The 16630-nt window shown below is 45.8% G+C and overlaps 1 protein-coding gene across 1 annotated transcript in view; it reads left to right on the top strand.

Moving 5' to 3' along the window:
- Positions 1 to 16404, top strand: part of LOC311123451 (LIM/homeobox protein Lhx5-like) — a gene marked incomplete at both ends in the record, with an annotated part of 41689 nt that extends 25285 nt beyond the window's left edge. Inside the window, one exon of the mRNA XM_084197715.1 lies at positions 16061 to 16404. Coding sequence (XP_084053841.1) covers positions 16061 to 16404 — 344 coding nt within the window. The remainder of the gene's footprint in view (positions 1 to 16060) is intronic.
- Between the last annotated feature and the right edge of the window lie 226 nt (positions 16405 to 16630).

Here is a 16630-nt window from a genome sequence, read left to right as displayed (position 1 = left end):
ACCCATTTAGTTCCTTCTCCAAGTACCATTCCCTAACCCTTTTCGTCCCTTCTCCTAGTACCAGTGAACCAAACCATTCCCTAACACATTTCTTCCCTTCTCCTAGTACCAGTGAACAAAACCATTAAATAACCAATTTTGTCCCTTCTCCTAGTACCAGTGAACCAAACCATTCCCTAACCCATTTCGTCCCTTCTCCTAGTACCAGTGAACCAAACCATACCCTAACCCATTGTCTCCCTTCTCCTACTATCAGTGAACAAAATCATTCCCTAACCCATTTTGTCCCTTCTCCTAGTACCAGTGAACCAAACCATTCCTTAACCCATTTTGTCCCTTCTCCTAGTACCAGTGAACCAAACCATTCCCTAACCCATTTCGTCCCTTCTCCTAGTACCAGTGAACAAAACCATACCCTAACCCATTGTGTCCCTTCTCCTAGTATCAGTGAACCAAATCATTCCCTAACCCATTTCTTCCCTTATCCTAGTACCAGTGACCCATACCATTACCTAACCCATTTCGTCCCTTCTCCTAGTACCAGTGAACCAAACCGTTCCCTAACCCATTGCGTCCCTTCTCCTAGTACCAGTGAACCAAACTGTTCCCTAACCCATTGCGTCCCTTCTCCTAGTACCAGTGAACCATACCATTACCTAACCCACTGCGTCCCTTCTCCTAGTATCAGTGAACCAAACCATTCCCTAACCAATTTCATCCTTTCTCCTAGTACCAGTGAACCAAACAGTTCCCTAACCCATTGTGTCCCTTCTCCTAGTACCAGTGAACCAAACCATTCCCTAACCCATTTCATCCTTTCTCCTAGTACCAGTGAACCAAACTGTTCCCTAACCCATTGCATCCCTTTTCCTAGTACCAGTGAACCAAACCATTCCCTAACCCATTTCGTCCCTTCTCCTAAAATCAGTGAACCATACCATTCCCTAACCCATTTTGGCCCTTCTCCTAGTACCAGTGAACCAAACCATTCCTTAACCCATTGGGTCCCTTATCCTAGTACCAGTGAACCAACCATTCCCTAACCCATATCGTCCCTTCTCCTAGTACCATTCCCTAATCCTTTTCGTCCCTTCTCCTAGTACCAGTGAACCAACCATTCCCTAACCCATTTCGTCCCTTCTCCTAGTACCAGTGAACCAAACCGTTCCCTAACCCATTTCGTTCCTTCTCCTAGTACCATTCCCTAACCCTTTTCGTCACTTTCCTAGTACCAGTGAACCAAACCATTCCCTAACCCATGTCGTCCCTTCTCTTAGTACCAGTGAACCAAACCTTTCCCTAACCCATTTCGTTCCTTCTCCTAGTACCATTCCCTAACCCTTTTCGTCACTTTCCTAGTACCAGTGAGCCAAACCATTCCCTAACCCATGTCGTCCCTTCTCCTAGTACCAGTGAACCAAACCATTCCCTAACCCATTTCGTCCCTTCTCCTAGTACCAGTGAACCAAACCGTTCCCTAACCCATTTAGTTCCTTCTCCTAGTACCATTCCCTAACCCTTTTCGTCCCTTCTCCTAGTACCAGTGAACCAAACCATTCCCTAACACATTTCTTCCCTTCTCCTAGTACCAGTGAACAAAACCATTAAATAACCCATTGCGTCCCTTCTCCTAGTACCAGTGAACCAAACCATTCCCTAACCCATTTCGTCCCTTCTCCTAGTACCAGTGAACCAAACCATTCCCTAACCCATTTCGTCCCTTCTCCTAGTACCAGTGAACCAAACCATTCCCTAATCCATTTCGTCCCTTCTCCTAGTACCAGTGAACCAAACCATTCCTTAACCCATTTCGTCCCTTCTCCTAGTACCAGTGAAACAAACCATTACCTAACCCATTTCGTCCCTTCTCCTAGTACCAGTGAACAAAACGATTCCATAACCCATTGTGTCCCTTCTCCTAGTACCAGTGAACCAAACCGTTCCCTAACACATTGCGTCCCTTCTCCTAGTACCAGTGAACAAAACCATTCCCTAACACATTGCGTCCCTTCTCCTAGTACCAGTGAACAAAACCATTCCCTAACCCATTTCAACCCTTCTCCTAGTACCAGTGAACAAAACCATACCCTAACCCATTGTGTACCTTCTCCTAGTACCAGTGAACCAAACCGTTCCTTAACCCATTTCTTCCCTTCTCCTAGTACCAGTGAACCAAACCGTTCCCTAACCCATTTCGTTCCTTCTCCTAGTACCATTCCCTAACCCTTTTCGTCACTTTCCTAGTACCAGTGAACCAAACCATTCCCTAACCCATGTCGTCCCTTCTCCTAGTACCAGTGAACAAAACCATTCCCTAACCCATTTCAACCCTTCTCTTAGTACCAGTGAACCAAACCGTTCCCTAACCCATTTCGTTCCTTCTCCTAGTACCATTCCCTAACCCTTTTTGTCACTTTCCTAGTACCAGTGAGCCAAACCATTCCCTAACCCATGTCGTCCCTTCTGCTAGTACCAGTGAACCAAACCATTCCCTAACCCATTTCGTCCCTTCTCCTAGTACCAGTGAACCAAACCATTCCCTAACCCATTTAGTTCCTTCTCCCAGTACCATTCCCTAACCCTTTTCGTCCCTTCTCCTAGTACCAGTGAACCAAACCATTCTGTAACACATTTCTTCCCTTCTCCTAGTACCAGTGAACAAAACCATTCCATAACCCATTGCGTCCCTTCTCCTAGTACCAGTGAACCAAACCATTCCCTAACCCATTTCGTCCCTTCTCCTAGTACCAGTGAACCAAACCATTCCCTAACCCATTTCGTCCCTTCTCCTAGTACCAGTGAACAAAACCATTCCCTAACCCATTTCGTCCCTTCTCCTAGTACCAGTGAAACAAACCATTACCTAACCCATTTCGTCCCTTCTCCTAGTACCAGTGAACAAAACCATTCCATAACCCATTGTGTCCCTTCTCCTAGTACCAGTGAACCAAACCGATCCCTAACCCATTGCGTCCCTTCTCCTAGTACCAGTGAACAAAACCATTCCCTAACCCATTTCAACCCTTCTCCTAGTACCAGTGAACAAAACCATACCCTAACCCATTGTGTACCTTCTCCTAGTACCAGTGAACCAAACCGTTCCTTAACCCATTTCTTCCCCTCTCCTAGTACCAGTGAACCATACCATTACCTAACCCATTTCGTCCCTTCTCCTAGTACCAGTGAACCAAACCATTCCCTAATGCACTGCGTCCCTTCTCCTAGTATCAGTGAACCAACCCATTCCCTAACCCATTTCATTCTTTCTCCTAGTACCAGTGAACAAAAACCATTCCCTAACACATTTTGTCCCTTCTCCTAGTACCTGTGAACCATACAATTCCCTAAACCATTTCGTCCCTTCTCCTAGTACCAGTGAACCAAACCATTCCCTAATGCACTGCGTCCCTTCTCCTAGTATCAGTGAACCAACCCATTCCCTAACCCATTTCATTCTTTCTCCTAGTACCAGTGAACCAAACCATTCCTTAACCTATTAGGTCCCTTCTCCAAGTACCAGTGAACCAAACCATTCCCTAACCAATTTCGTCCCTTCTACTAGTACCATTCCCTAACCCTTTTCGTCCCTTTCCTGGTACCAGTGAACCAAACCATTCCTTAACCCATTTTGTCTCTTCTCCTATTACAAGCAAACCAAACCATTCCTTAACCAATTTCTTCCCTTCTCCTAGTACCAGTGAACAAAACCATTCCATAACCCATTTCATCCCTTCTCCTAGTACCAGTGAACCAATCCATTCCATAACGCATTGCGTCCCTACTCCGAATACCAGTGAACCAAACCATTCCCTAACCCATTGCGTCCTTTCTGCTGGTTCCAGTGAACCAAACCATTTCCTAACCCATTTCGTCCTTTCTCCTAGTGCCAGTGAACCACACCATTCCCTAACCCATTTTGTCCCTTCTCCTAGTACCAGTGAACCAAACCATTCCTTAACCCATTTCTTCCCTTCTCTTAGTACCAGTGAACCAAACCATTCCCTAACCCATTGCGTCCCTTCTCCTAGTACCAGTGAACCAAACCATTCCCTAACCCATTTCGTCCTTTCTCCTAGTGCCAGTGAACCACACCATTCCCTAACCCATTTTGTCCCTTCTCCTAGTACCAGTGAACCAAACCATTCCTCAACCCATTTCTTTCCTTCTCATAGTACCAGTGAACCAAACCATTCCCAAACCCATTTCGTCCTTTCTCCTAATACCATTGAACCAAACCATTCCGTAATCCATTTCGTCCCTTCTCCTAGTACCAGTTCACCAAACTATTCCCATTTCGTCCCTTCTTCTAGTACCAGTGAACCAAACAGTTCCCTAACCCATTTATTCCCTTCTCCTAGTACCAGTGAACCAAACCGATCCCTAACCCATTGCGTCCCATCTAGTACCAGTGAACCATACCATTACCTAACCCATTTCATCCCTTCTCCTAGTACCAGTGAACCAAGCAATTTCTGTAACCCACTGCGTCCCTTCTCCTAGTATCAGTAAACCAAACCATTCCCTAACCCGTTTCATCCTTTCTCCTAGTACCAGTGAACAAAAACCATTCCCTAACCCATTTCGTTCCTTCTCCTAGTATCAGTGAACCAACCACTCCGTAACCCATTTCGTCCCTTCTCCTAGTACCAGTGAAACATACCATTCCCTAACCCATTTTGGCCCTTCTCCTTGTACCAGTGAACCAAACCATTCCTTAAGCCATTGGGTCCCTTCTCCTAGTACCAGTGAACCAACCATTCCCTAACCCATTTCGTCCCTTCTCCTAGTACCATTCCCTAACCCTTTTCGTCCCTTTCCTAGTACCAGTGAACCAAACCATTCCCTAACCCATTTCATCCCTTCTCCTAGTACCAGTGAACCAAACCATTCCTTAACCCAAATGCGTCCCTTCTCTTAGTACCAGTGAGCCAACCATTCCCTAACACATTGCGTCCTTTCTGCTGGTTCCAGTGAACCAAACCATTCCCTAACCCATTTCGTCCTTTCTCCTAGTGCCAGTGAACCACACCATTCCCTAACCCATTTTGTCCCTTCTCCTAGTACCAGTGAACCAAACCATTCCTTGATCCATTTCATCCCTTCTCCTAGTACCAATGAACCAAACCATTCTTTAACCCAAATGCATCCCTTCTTTTACTACCAGTGAGCCAACCATTCCCTAACACATCTCTTCCCTTCTCCTAGTACCATTAACCAAACCATTCCCTAACCCATTTCGGCCCTTCTCCTAGTACAAGTGAACCAAACCATTCCCTAAACCTTTTCGTCCCTTTCCTAGTACCAGTGACCAAAACATTCCCTAACCCATTGCGTCCCTACTCCTAGTATCAGTGAACCAAACCATACCCTAACCCATTTCATCCCTTCTCCTATTATCAGTGAACCAAACCATTCCCTAACCCATTTCGTCACTTCTCCTAGTACCAGTGAACCAAACCGTTCCCTAAACCATTGCGTCCCTTTTCCTAGTACCAGTGAACCAAACCATTCCCTAACCCATTTCTTCCGTTCTCCTAGTACCAGTGAACCAAACCATTCCCTAACCCATTTCTTCCCTTCTCCCAGTAGCAGTGAACCAAACAATTCCCTAACCCATTGTGTCCATTCTCCTAGTACCAGTGAACAAAACCATTCCCTAACCCATTTTGTCTCTTCTCCTATTACAAGCAAACCAAACCATTCCTTAACCCATTTCTTTCCTTCTCCTAGTACCAGTGAACAAAACCATTCCATAACCCATTTCATCCCTTCTCCTAGTACCAGTGAACCAAACCATTCCATAACACATTGCGTCCCTGCTCCGAATACCAGTGAACCAAACCATTCCCTAACCCATTGCGTCCTTTCTGCTGGTTCCAGTGAACCAAACCATTCCCTAACCCATTTCGTCCTTTCTCCTAGTGCCAGTGAACCACACCATTCCCTAACCCATTTTGTCCCTTCTCCTAGTACCAATGAACCAAACCATTCCCTAACCCATTTCTTCCCTTCTCTTAGTACCAGTGAACCAAACCATTCCGTAACCCATTTCGTCCCTTCTCCTAGTACCAGTTCACCAAACTATTCCCATTTCGTCCCTTCTCCTAGTACCAGTGATCCAAACCGTTCCCTAACCCATTTCTTCCCTTCTCCTAGTACCAGTGACCCATACCATTACCTAACCCATTTCGTCCTTTCTCCTAGCACCAGTGTACCAAACCGTTCCCTAACCCATTTCGTCCCTTCTCCTAGTACCAGTGAACCAAACCGATCCCTAACCCATTGCGTCCCATCTAGTACCAGTGAACCATACCATTACCTAACCCATTTCGTCCCTTCTCCTAGTACCAGTGAACCAAACAATTTCTGTAACCCACTGCGTCCCTTCTCCTAGTATCAGTGAACCAAACCATTCCCTAACCCATTTCATCCTTTCTCCTAGTACCAGTGAACAAAAACCATTCCCTAACCCATTTCGTTCCTTCTCCTAGTATCAGTGAACCAACCACTCCGTAACCCATTTCGTCCCTTCTCCTAGTACCAGTGACCCAAACCATTCCTTAAGCCATTGAGTCCCTTCTCCTAGTACCAGTGAACCAACCATTCCCTAACCCATTTCGTCCCTTCTCCTAGTACCATTCCCTAACCCTTTTCGTCCCTTTCCTAGTACCAGTGAACCAAACCATTCCCTAACCCATTTCATCCCTTCTCCTAGTACCAGTGAACCAAACCATTCCTTAACCCAAATGCGTCCCTTCTCTTAGTACCAGTGAGCCAACCATTCCCTAACACATTTCTTCCCTTCTCCTAGTACCAGTGAACAAAACCACTCTATAACCCATTGGGTCCCTTCTCCTAGAACCAGTGAACCAACCATTCCCTAACCCATTTCGTCCCTTCTCCTAGTACAAGTGAACAAAACCATTCCCTAACCCTTTTCGTCCCTTTCCTAGTACCAGTGAACCAAACCATTCCCTAACCCATTTCGTCCCTACTCCTAGTATCAGTGAACCAAACCTTACCCTAACCCATTTGATCCCTTCTCCTATTATCAGTGAACCAAACCATTCCCTAACCCATTTCGTCCCTTCTCCTAGTACCAGTGAACCAAACCGTTCCCTAAACCATTGCGTCCCTTCTCCTAGTACCAGTGAACCAAACCATTCCCTAACCCATTTCTTCTGTTCTCCTAGTGCCAGTGAACAAAACCATTCCCTAACCCATTTTGTCCCTTCTCCTATTACAAGCAAACCAAACCATTCCTTAACCCATTTCATCCATTCTCCTAGTACCAGTGAACCAAACCATTCCATAACCCATTGTGTCCCTACTCCGAATACCAGTGAACCAAACCATTCCCTAACCCATTGCGTCCTTTCTGCTTGTACCTGTGAACCAAACCATTCCCTAACCCATTTCGTCCTTTCTCCTAGTACCAGTGAACCAAACCATTCCCTAACCCATTAAGTCCTTTCTGCTGGTACCAGTGAACCAAACCATTCCCTAACCCATTTAGTCCTTTCTCCTAGTGCCTGTGAACCATACCATTCCCTAACCCATTTCGTCCCTTCTCCTAGTACCAGTGAACCAAACCATTCCCTAACCCATTTTGTCCCTTCTCCTAGTACCAGTGAACCAAACCATTCCTTAACCCATTTCTTCCCTTCTCTTACTACCAGTGAACCAAACCATTCCCAAACCCATTTCGTCCCTTCTCCTAGTACCAGTTCACCAAACTATTCCCATTTCGTCCCTTCTCCTAGTACCAGTGAAACAAACCGTTCCCTAACCCATTTCTTCCCTTCTCCTAGTACCAGTGACCCATACCATTACCTAACCCATTTCGTCCTTTCTCCTAGCACCAGTGTACCAAACCGTTCCCTAACCCATTTATTCCATTCTCCTAGTACCAGTGAACCATACCATTACCTAACCCATTTCGTTTCTTCTCCTAGTACCAGTGAACCAAACCGATCCCTAACCCATTGCGTCCCTTCTAGTACCAGTGAACCATACCATTACCTAACCCATTTCGTCCCTTCTCCTAGTACCAGTGAACCAAACAATTTCTGTAACCCACTGCGTCCCTTCTCCTAGTATCAGTAAACCAAACCGTTCCCTAACCCATTTATTCCATTCTCCTAGTACCAGTGAACCATACCATTACCTAACCCATTTCGTTCCTTCTCCTAGTATCAGTGAACCAACCACTCCGTAACCCATTTCATCCCTTCTCCTAGTACCAGTGAACCAAACCATTCTTTAACCCAAATGCGTCCCTTCTTTTACTACCAGTGAGCCAACCATTCCCTAACACATCTCTTCCCTTCTCCTAGTACCAGTGAACAAAACCATTCCATAACCCATTTCGGCCCTTCTCCTAGTACCAGTGAACCAAACCATTCCTTAACCCATTGGGTCCCTTCCCCTAGAACCAGTGAACCAACCATTCCCTAACCCATTTCGGCCCTTCTCCTAGTACAAGTGAACCAAACCATTCCCTAAACCTTTTCGTCCCTTTCCTAGTACCAGTGACCAAAACATTCCCTAACCCATTGCATCCCTACTCCTAGTATCAGTGAACCAAACCATACCCTAACCCATTTCATCCCTTCTCCTAGTACCAGTGACCCATACCATTACCTAACCCATTTCGTCCTTTCTCCTAGCACCAGTGTACCAAACCGTTCCCTAACCCATTTCGTCCCTTCTCCTAGTACCAGTGAACCAAACCGATCCCTAACCCATTGCGTCCCATCTAGTACCAGTGAACCATACCATTACCTAACCCATTTCGTTCCTTCTCCTAGTATCAGTGAACCTACCACTCCGTAACCCATTTCGTCCCTTCTCCTAGTACCAGTGAACCAAACCATTCCTTAACCCAAATGTGTCCATTCTCTTAGTACCAGTGAGCCAACCATTCCCTAACACATTGCGTCCTTTCTGCTGGTTCCAGTGAACCAAACCATTCCCTAACCCATTTCGTCCTTTCTCCTAGTGCCAGTGAACCACACCATTCCCTAACCCATTTTGTCCCTTCTCCTAGTACCAGTGAACCAAACCATTCCTAGATCCATTTCATCCCTTCTCCTAGTACCAGTGAACCAAACCATTCTTTAACCCAAATGCGTCCCTTCTTTTACTACCAGTGAGCCAACCATTCCCTAACACATCTCTTCCCTTCTCCTAGTACCAGTGAACAAAACCATTCCATAACCCATTTCGGTCCTTCTCCTAGTACCAGTGAACCAAACCATTCATTAACCCATTGGGTCCCTTCCCCTAGAACCAGTGAACCAACCATTCCCTAACCCATTTCGGCCCTTCTCCTAGTACAAGTGAACCAAACCATTCCCTAAACCTTTTCGTCCCTTTCCTAGTACCAGTGACCAAAACATTCCCTAACCCATTGCATCCCTACTCCTAGTATCAGTGAACCAAACCATACCCTAACCCATTTCATCCCTTCTCCTATTATCAGTGAACCAAACCATTCCCTAACCCATTTCGTCACTTCTCCTAGTACCAGTGAACCAAACCGTTCCCTAAACCATTGCGTCCCTTCTCCTAGTACCAGTGAACCAAACCATTCCCTAACCCATTTCTTCCGTTCTCCTAGTACCAGTGAACCAAACCATTCCCTAACCCATTTCTTCCCTTCTCCTAGTAGCAGTGAACCAAACCATTCCCCAACCCATTGTGTCCCTTCTCCTAGTACCAGTGAACAAAACCATTCCCTAACCCATTTTGTCTCTTCTCCTATTACAAGCAAACCAAACCATTCCTTAACCCATTTCTTCCCTTCTCCTAGTACCAGTGAACAAAACCATTCCATAACCCATTTCATCCCTTCTCCTAGTACCAGTGAACCAAACCATTCCATAACGCATTGCGTCCCTGCTCCGAATACCAGTGAACCAAACCATTCCTTAACCCATTGCGTCCTTTCTGCTGGTTCCAGTGAACCAAACCATTCCCTAACCCATTTCGTCCTTTCTCCTTGTGCCAGTGAACCACACCATTCCGTAACCCATTTCGTCCCTTCTCCTAGTACCAGTTCACCAAACTATTCCCATTTCGTCCCTTCTCCTAGTACCAGTGAACCAAACCGTTCCCTAACCCATTTCTTCCCTTCTCCGAATACCAGTGACCCATACCATTACCTAACCCATTTCGTCCTTTCTCCTAGCACCAGTGTACCAAACCGTTCCCTAACCCATTTCGTCCCTTCTCCTAGTACCAGTGAACCAAACCGATCCCTAACCCATTGCGTCCCATCTAGTACCAGTGAACCATACCATTACCTAACCCATTTTGTCCCTTCTCCTAGTACCAGTGAACCAAACAATTTATATAACCCATTGGGTCCCTTCTCCTAGAACCAGTGAACCAACCATTCCCTTACCCATTTCGTCCCTTCTCCTAGTACAAGTGAACCAAACCATTCCCTAACCCTTTTCGTCCCTTTCCTAGTACCAGTGAACCAAACCATTCCCTAACCCATTTCGTCCCTACTCCTAGTATCAGTGAACCAAACCTTACCCTAACCCATTTCATCCCTTCTCCTATTATCAGTGAACCAAACCATTCCCTAACCCATTTCGTCCCTTCTCCTAGTACCAGTGAACCAAACCGTTCCCTAAACCATTGCGTCCCTTCTCCTAGTACCAGTGAACCAAACCATTCCCTAACCCATTTCTTCTGTTCTCCTAGTGCCAGTGAACAAAACCATTCCCTAACCCATTTTGTCCCTTCTCCTATTACAAGCAAACCAAACCATTCCTTAACCCATTTCTTCCCTTCTCCTAGTACCAGTGAACAAAAATATTCCATAACCCATTTCATCCATTCTCCTAGTACCAGTGAACCAAACCATTCCATAACCCATTGCGTCCCTACTCCGAATACCAGTAAACCAAACCATTCCCTAACCCATTGCGTCCTTTCTGCTTGTACCTGTGAACCAAACCATTCCCTAACCCATTTCGTCCTTTCTCCTAGTGCCAGTGAACCATACCATTCCCTAACCCATTTTGTCCCTTCTCCTAGTACCAGTGAACCAAACCATTCCCTAACCCATTAAGTCCTTTCTGCTGGTACCAGTGAACCTAACCATTCCCTAACCCATTTTTTCCCTTCTCTTTGTACCAGTGAACCATACCATTACCTAACCCATTTCGTCCCTTCTCCTAGTACCAGTGAACCAAACCTTTCCTTAACCCATTTCTTACCTTCTCTTAGTACCAGTGAACCAAACCATTCCCTAACCCATTGCATCCCTTCTCCTAGTACAAGTGAACCAAACCATTCCTTAACCCATTTCTTCCCTTCTCTTAGTACCAGTGAACCAAACCATTCCTTAATCCATTGTATCCTTTCTCTAGTACTGTGAACCAACCATTCCCAAACCCATTTAGTCTCTTCTCCTAGTACCAGTGAACCAAACCGTTCCCTAACTCATTGCATCCCTTCTCCTAGTACCAGTGAACCAAACCATTCCCTAACCCATTGTTTCCCTTCTCCTAGTATCAGTGAACCCAACCATTCCCTAACCCATTACATCCCCTCTCCTAGTACCAGTGAACCAATCCATTCCTTTACCCATTGCGTTTATTCTCTTAGTACCAGTGAACCAACCATTCCCTAACCCATTTCGTCCCTTCTCCTAGTACCAGTGAACCAAACCATTCCCTAACTCATTGCATCCCTTCTCCTAGTACCAGTGAATCAAACCATTCCCTAACCCATTGTGTCCCTTCTCCTAGTATCAGTGAACCAAACCATTCCCTAACCTATTTTTTCCCTTCTCCTAGTACCAGTGAACCATACCATTACCTAACCCATTTTGTCCCTTCACCTAGTACCAGTGAACCAAACCGTTCCCTAACCAATTTCTTCCCTTCTCCTAATACCAGTGAATCATTCCATTGCCTAACCCATTTCGTCCCATCTCCTAGTACCAGTGAACCAAACCGTTCCCTAACCCATTGCATCCCTTCTCCTAGTACCAGTGAACCAATCCATTCCTTAACCCATTGCGTTTATTCTCTTAGTACCAGTGAACCAACCATTCCTTAACCCATTTCGTCCCTTCTCCTAGTACTAGTGAACCGAACCGTTCCCTAACCCATTTCGTCCCTTCTCCTAGTACCAGTGAACCAACGATTCCCTAACCCATTTCTTCCCTTCTCCTAGTACCAGTGAACAAAACCATTCCCTAACCCATTTCATCCCTTCTCCTAGTACCAGTGAACCAACCATTCCTTAACCCTTTTCGTCCCTTCTCCTACCAGTGAAGCAAACCATTCCCTTACCCATTTCGTCCCTTCTCCTAGTACCAGTGAACCAAACCATTCCTTAAACCATTGTGTCCCTTCTCCTAGCACCAGTGAACCAAACCATTCCCTAACCCATTTCGACTCTTCTCCTAGTACCAGTAAACCAAACCATCCCCTAACTCATTTCGTCCCTTTTTCTAGTACCATTAACCAAACCATTCCCTAACCCATTGCGTCCCTTCTCCTAGTACCAGTGAACCAAACCATTCCCTAACCCATTTTGTCCCTTCTCCTATTACCAGTGAACCAAACCATTCCCTAACGCATGTTGTCCCTTTTTCTAGTACCAGTGAACCAAACCATTCCCTAACCCATTTCGTCCCTTCTCCTAGTACCAGTGAACCAAACCATTCCATAACCCATTGTGTCCCTTCTCCTAGTACCAGTGAACCAAACCATTCCATAACCCATTGTGTCCCTTCTCCTAGTATCAGTGAACCAAACCATTCCCTAACCCATTTCGTCCCTTCACCTAGTACCAGTGAACCAAACCATTCCCTAACCCATTTCTTCTCTTCTCATAGTACCAGTGAACCATACCATTACCTAACCCATTTCGTCCCATCTCCTAGTACCAGTGAACCAAACCGTTCCTTAACCCATTGCGTCCCTTCTCCTAGTACCAGTGAACCAAACCATTCCCTAACCCATTGTGTCCCTTCTCCTAGTAACAGTGAACCAAACCATTCCCTAACACATTTCGTCCCTTCTCCTAGTACCAGTGAAACAAACCATTCCCTAACCCATTTCGTCCCTTCTCCTAGTACCAGTGAACCAAACCGTTCCCTAACCCATTTCGTCCCTTCACCTAGTACCAGTGAACCAAACCATTCCCTAACCCATTTCTTCTCTTCTCATAGTACCAGTGAACCATACCATTACCTAACCCATTTCTTCCCTTCTCCTAGTACCAGTGAACCAAACCATTCCGTAACCCATCTCGTCCCTTCTCCTAGTACCAGTGAACCAAACCATTCCCTAACCCATTTTGTCCCTTCTCCTATTACCAGTGAACCAAACCATTCCCTAACCCATCTCGTCCCTTCTCCTAGTACCAGTGAACCAAACCATTCCCTAACCCATTTTGTCCCTTCTCCTAGTACCAGTGAACCAAACCATTCCCTAACCCATTTCGTCCCTTCTCCTAGTACCAGTGAACCAAACCATTCCTTAACCCATTTCATCCCTTCTCCTAGTACCAGTGAACCAAACCATTCCCTAACCCATTGCGTCCCTTCTCCTAGTACCAGTGAACCAAACCATTCCATAACCCATTTTTTCCCTTCTCCTAGTACCAGTGAACCAAACCATTCCCTAACCCATTTCTTCCCTTCTCCTAGTACCAGTGAACCAACCATTCCTTAACCCTTTTCGTCCCTTCTCTTACCAGTGAAGCAAACCATTCCTTAAACCATTGTGTCCCTTCTCCTAGTACCAGTGAACCAAACCATTCCCTAACCCATTTCGTCTCTTCTCCTAGTACCAGTGAACCAAACCATTCCCTAACTCATTTCGTCCCTTTTTCTAGTACCATTGAACCAAACCATTCCCTAACCCATTTCGTCCCTTTTCCTAGTACCCAAACCATTCCCTAACCCATTGCGTCCCTTCTCCTAGTACCAGTGAACCAATCCATTCCTTAACCCATTGCGTTTATTCTCTTAGTACCAGTGAACCAACCATTCCTTAACCCTTTTCGTCCCTTCTCCTAGTACCAGTGAACCAAACCATTCCCTAACTCATTTCATCCCTTCTCCTAGTACCAGTGAACCAAACCATTCCCTTACTCATTTCGTCCCTTCTTCTAGTACCAGTGAACCAAACCATTCCCTAACCCATTTCATCCCTTCTCCTAGTACCATTAACCAAACCATTCCCTAACCCATTTCATCCCTTCTCCTAGTACCATTAACCAAACCATTCCCTAACCCATTTCTTCCCTTCTCCTAGTACCAGTGAACCAAACCATTCCGTAACCCATCTCGTCCCTTCTCCTAGTACCAGTGAACCAAACCATTCCCTAACCCATTTTGTCCCTTCTCCTAGTACCAGTGAACCAAACCATTCCCTAACCCATTTCGTCCCTTCTCCTAGTACCAGTGAACCAAACCATTCCTTAACCCATTTCATCCCTTCTCCTAGTACCAGTGAACCAAACCATTCCCTAACCCATTGCGTCCCTTCTCCTAGTACCAGTGAACCAAACCATTCCATAACCCATTGTTTCCCTTCTCCTAGTACCAGTGAACCAAACCATTCCCTAACCCATTTCTTCCCTTCTCCTAGTACCAGTGAACCAAACCGTTCCCTAACCCATTGCGTCCCTTCTCCTAGTACCAGTGAACCAACCATTCCCTAACCCATTTCGTCCCTTCTCCTAGTACCAGTGAACCAAACCATTACCTAACCCATTGTGTCCCTTCTCCTAGTAACAGTGAAACAAACCATTCCCTAACTAATTTCGTCCCTTCTCCTAGTACCAGTGAACCAAACCGTTCCCTAACCCGTTTCGTCCCTTCTCCTAGTACCAGTGAACCAAACCGTTCCCTAACCCATTTCGTCCCTTCTCCTAGTACCAGTGAACCAAACCGTTCCCTAACCCATTTCGTCCCTTCTCCTAGTACCAGTGAACCAACGATTCCCTAACCCATTTCTTCCCTTCTCCTAGTACCAGTGAACAAAACCATTCCCTAACCCATTTCATCCCTTCTCCTAGTACCAGTGAACCAACCATTCCTTAACCCTTTTCGTCCCTTCTCTTACCAGTGAAGCAAACCATTCCTTAAACCATTGTGTCCCTTCTCCTAGTACCAGTGAACCAAACCATTCCCTAACCCATTTCTTCCCTTCTCCTAGTACCAGTGAACCAAACCATTCCCTAACCCATTTTGTCCATTTTCCTAGTACCCAAACCATTCCCTAACCCATTGCGTCTCTTCTCCTAGTACCAGTGAACCAAACCATTCCCTAACCCATTTCGTCTCTTCTCCTAGTACCAGTGAACCAAACCATTCCCTAACCCATTTTGTCCCTTCTCCTAGTACCATTAACCAAACCATTCCCTAACCCATTGCGTACCTTCTCCTAGTACCAGTGAACCAATCCATTCCTTAACCCATTGCGTTTATTCTCTTAGTACCAGTGAACCAACCATTCCTTAACCCTTTTCGTCCCTTCTCCTAGTACCAGTGAACCAAACCATTCCCTAACTCATTTCATCCCTTCTCCTAGTACCAGTGAACCAAACCATTCCCTAACTCATTTCGTCCCTTCTTCTAGTACCAGTGAACCAAACCATTCCCTAACCCATTTCATCCCTTCTCCTAGTACCATTAACCAAACCATTCCCTAACCCATTTCTTCCCTTATCCTAGTACCAGTGAACCAAACCATTCCCTAACCCATTTATTTCCTTATCCTAGTACCAGTGAACCAAACCATTCCCTAACCCATTTCTTCCCTTTCTTCTCTTTCACTTTTCAGCTATACCAGTGAACTAAACCGCTCCCTTCACGTCCTTGAAATGTTATAATGTCACTTAGGCTACTCAATACTGCAATTCTTTAAAAAAAACTTTTGTCTATTTTTAAAAGTGTGTGAGATTCAATGTCAGTGATTTTGAATGTTTCTATATAGATTGCGTCATCTGTGTGCTGCACAATGAATTTCCTAATTAGAGGATTCGTTTTCTAATCAAATAATTGTCTCTCCCCTTACAGAGTACCAGGGTGACTACTACGGAGGTGGAAACTACGAATTCTTCCCCCATGGCCCTCCCTCCTCTCAGGCTCAGTCTCCAGCAGAATCCCCCTACATCCATGGAGGGGCCATGGAGGGCTCTGTGTCAGCCCATCACCCCTCTGACGACAATAGGTTCACGGACATGATCTCCCACGCAGACACCCCCAGCCCAGAGCCCGGCCTGCCCAGCTCCCTGCAGCCTGTCCCTGGGGAGGCATACGGAGGGGGGCCCAGCCCACCCTTCTCCCTGGCTAGTAACTCCAGCTACAGTGCCCCCATGTCCCACCCCGGACAAGAGATGGGAGAGACCACCGTCTGGTAGACTAGAGGGGGGATGTCTGGGTCTGGGAATGGGATGAGGGTTTCGTTGGGAGGGAGGGTGAACTTCCCATTTTCGATTCAATCAACTCGGGATATGAATTTGAAGACGTTATGTATCAGTAGTTCTGAATTAAAAATGCTGTTTATGTATTTGTTAATGGGGATTTTTCTATTCACGGATTGGGATTTTGAATTCACTTGCTGAATTGATGGAGTTGAAATGGAAT

The sequence above is a fragment of the Coregonus lavaretus genome (genome assembly GCF_964263955.1).
Source record: "Coregonus lavaretus genome assembly, contig: HAP1_SCAFFOLD_932, whole genome shotgun sequence".
NCBI lineage: Eukaryota > Metazoa > Chordata > Actinopteri > Salmoniformes > Salmonidae > Coregonus > Coregonus lavaretus.
The sequence above is the reverse complement of the archived record's forward strand: the minus strand, read 5'-3'. Positions and strand labels throughout refer to the sequence as shown.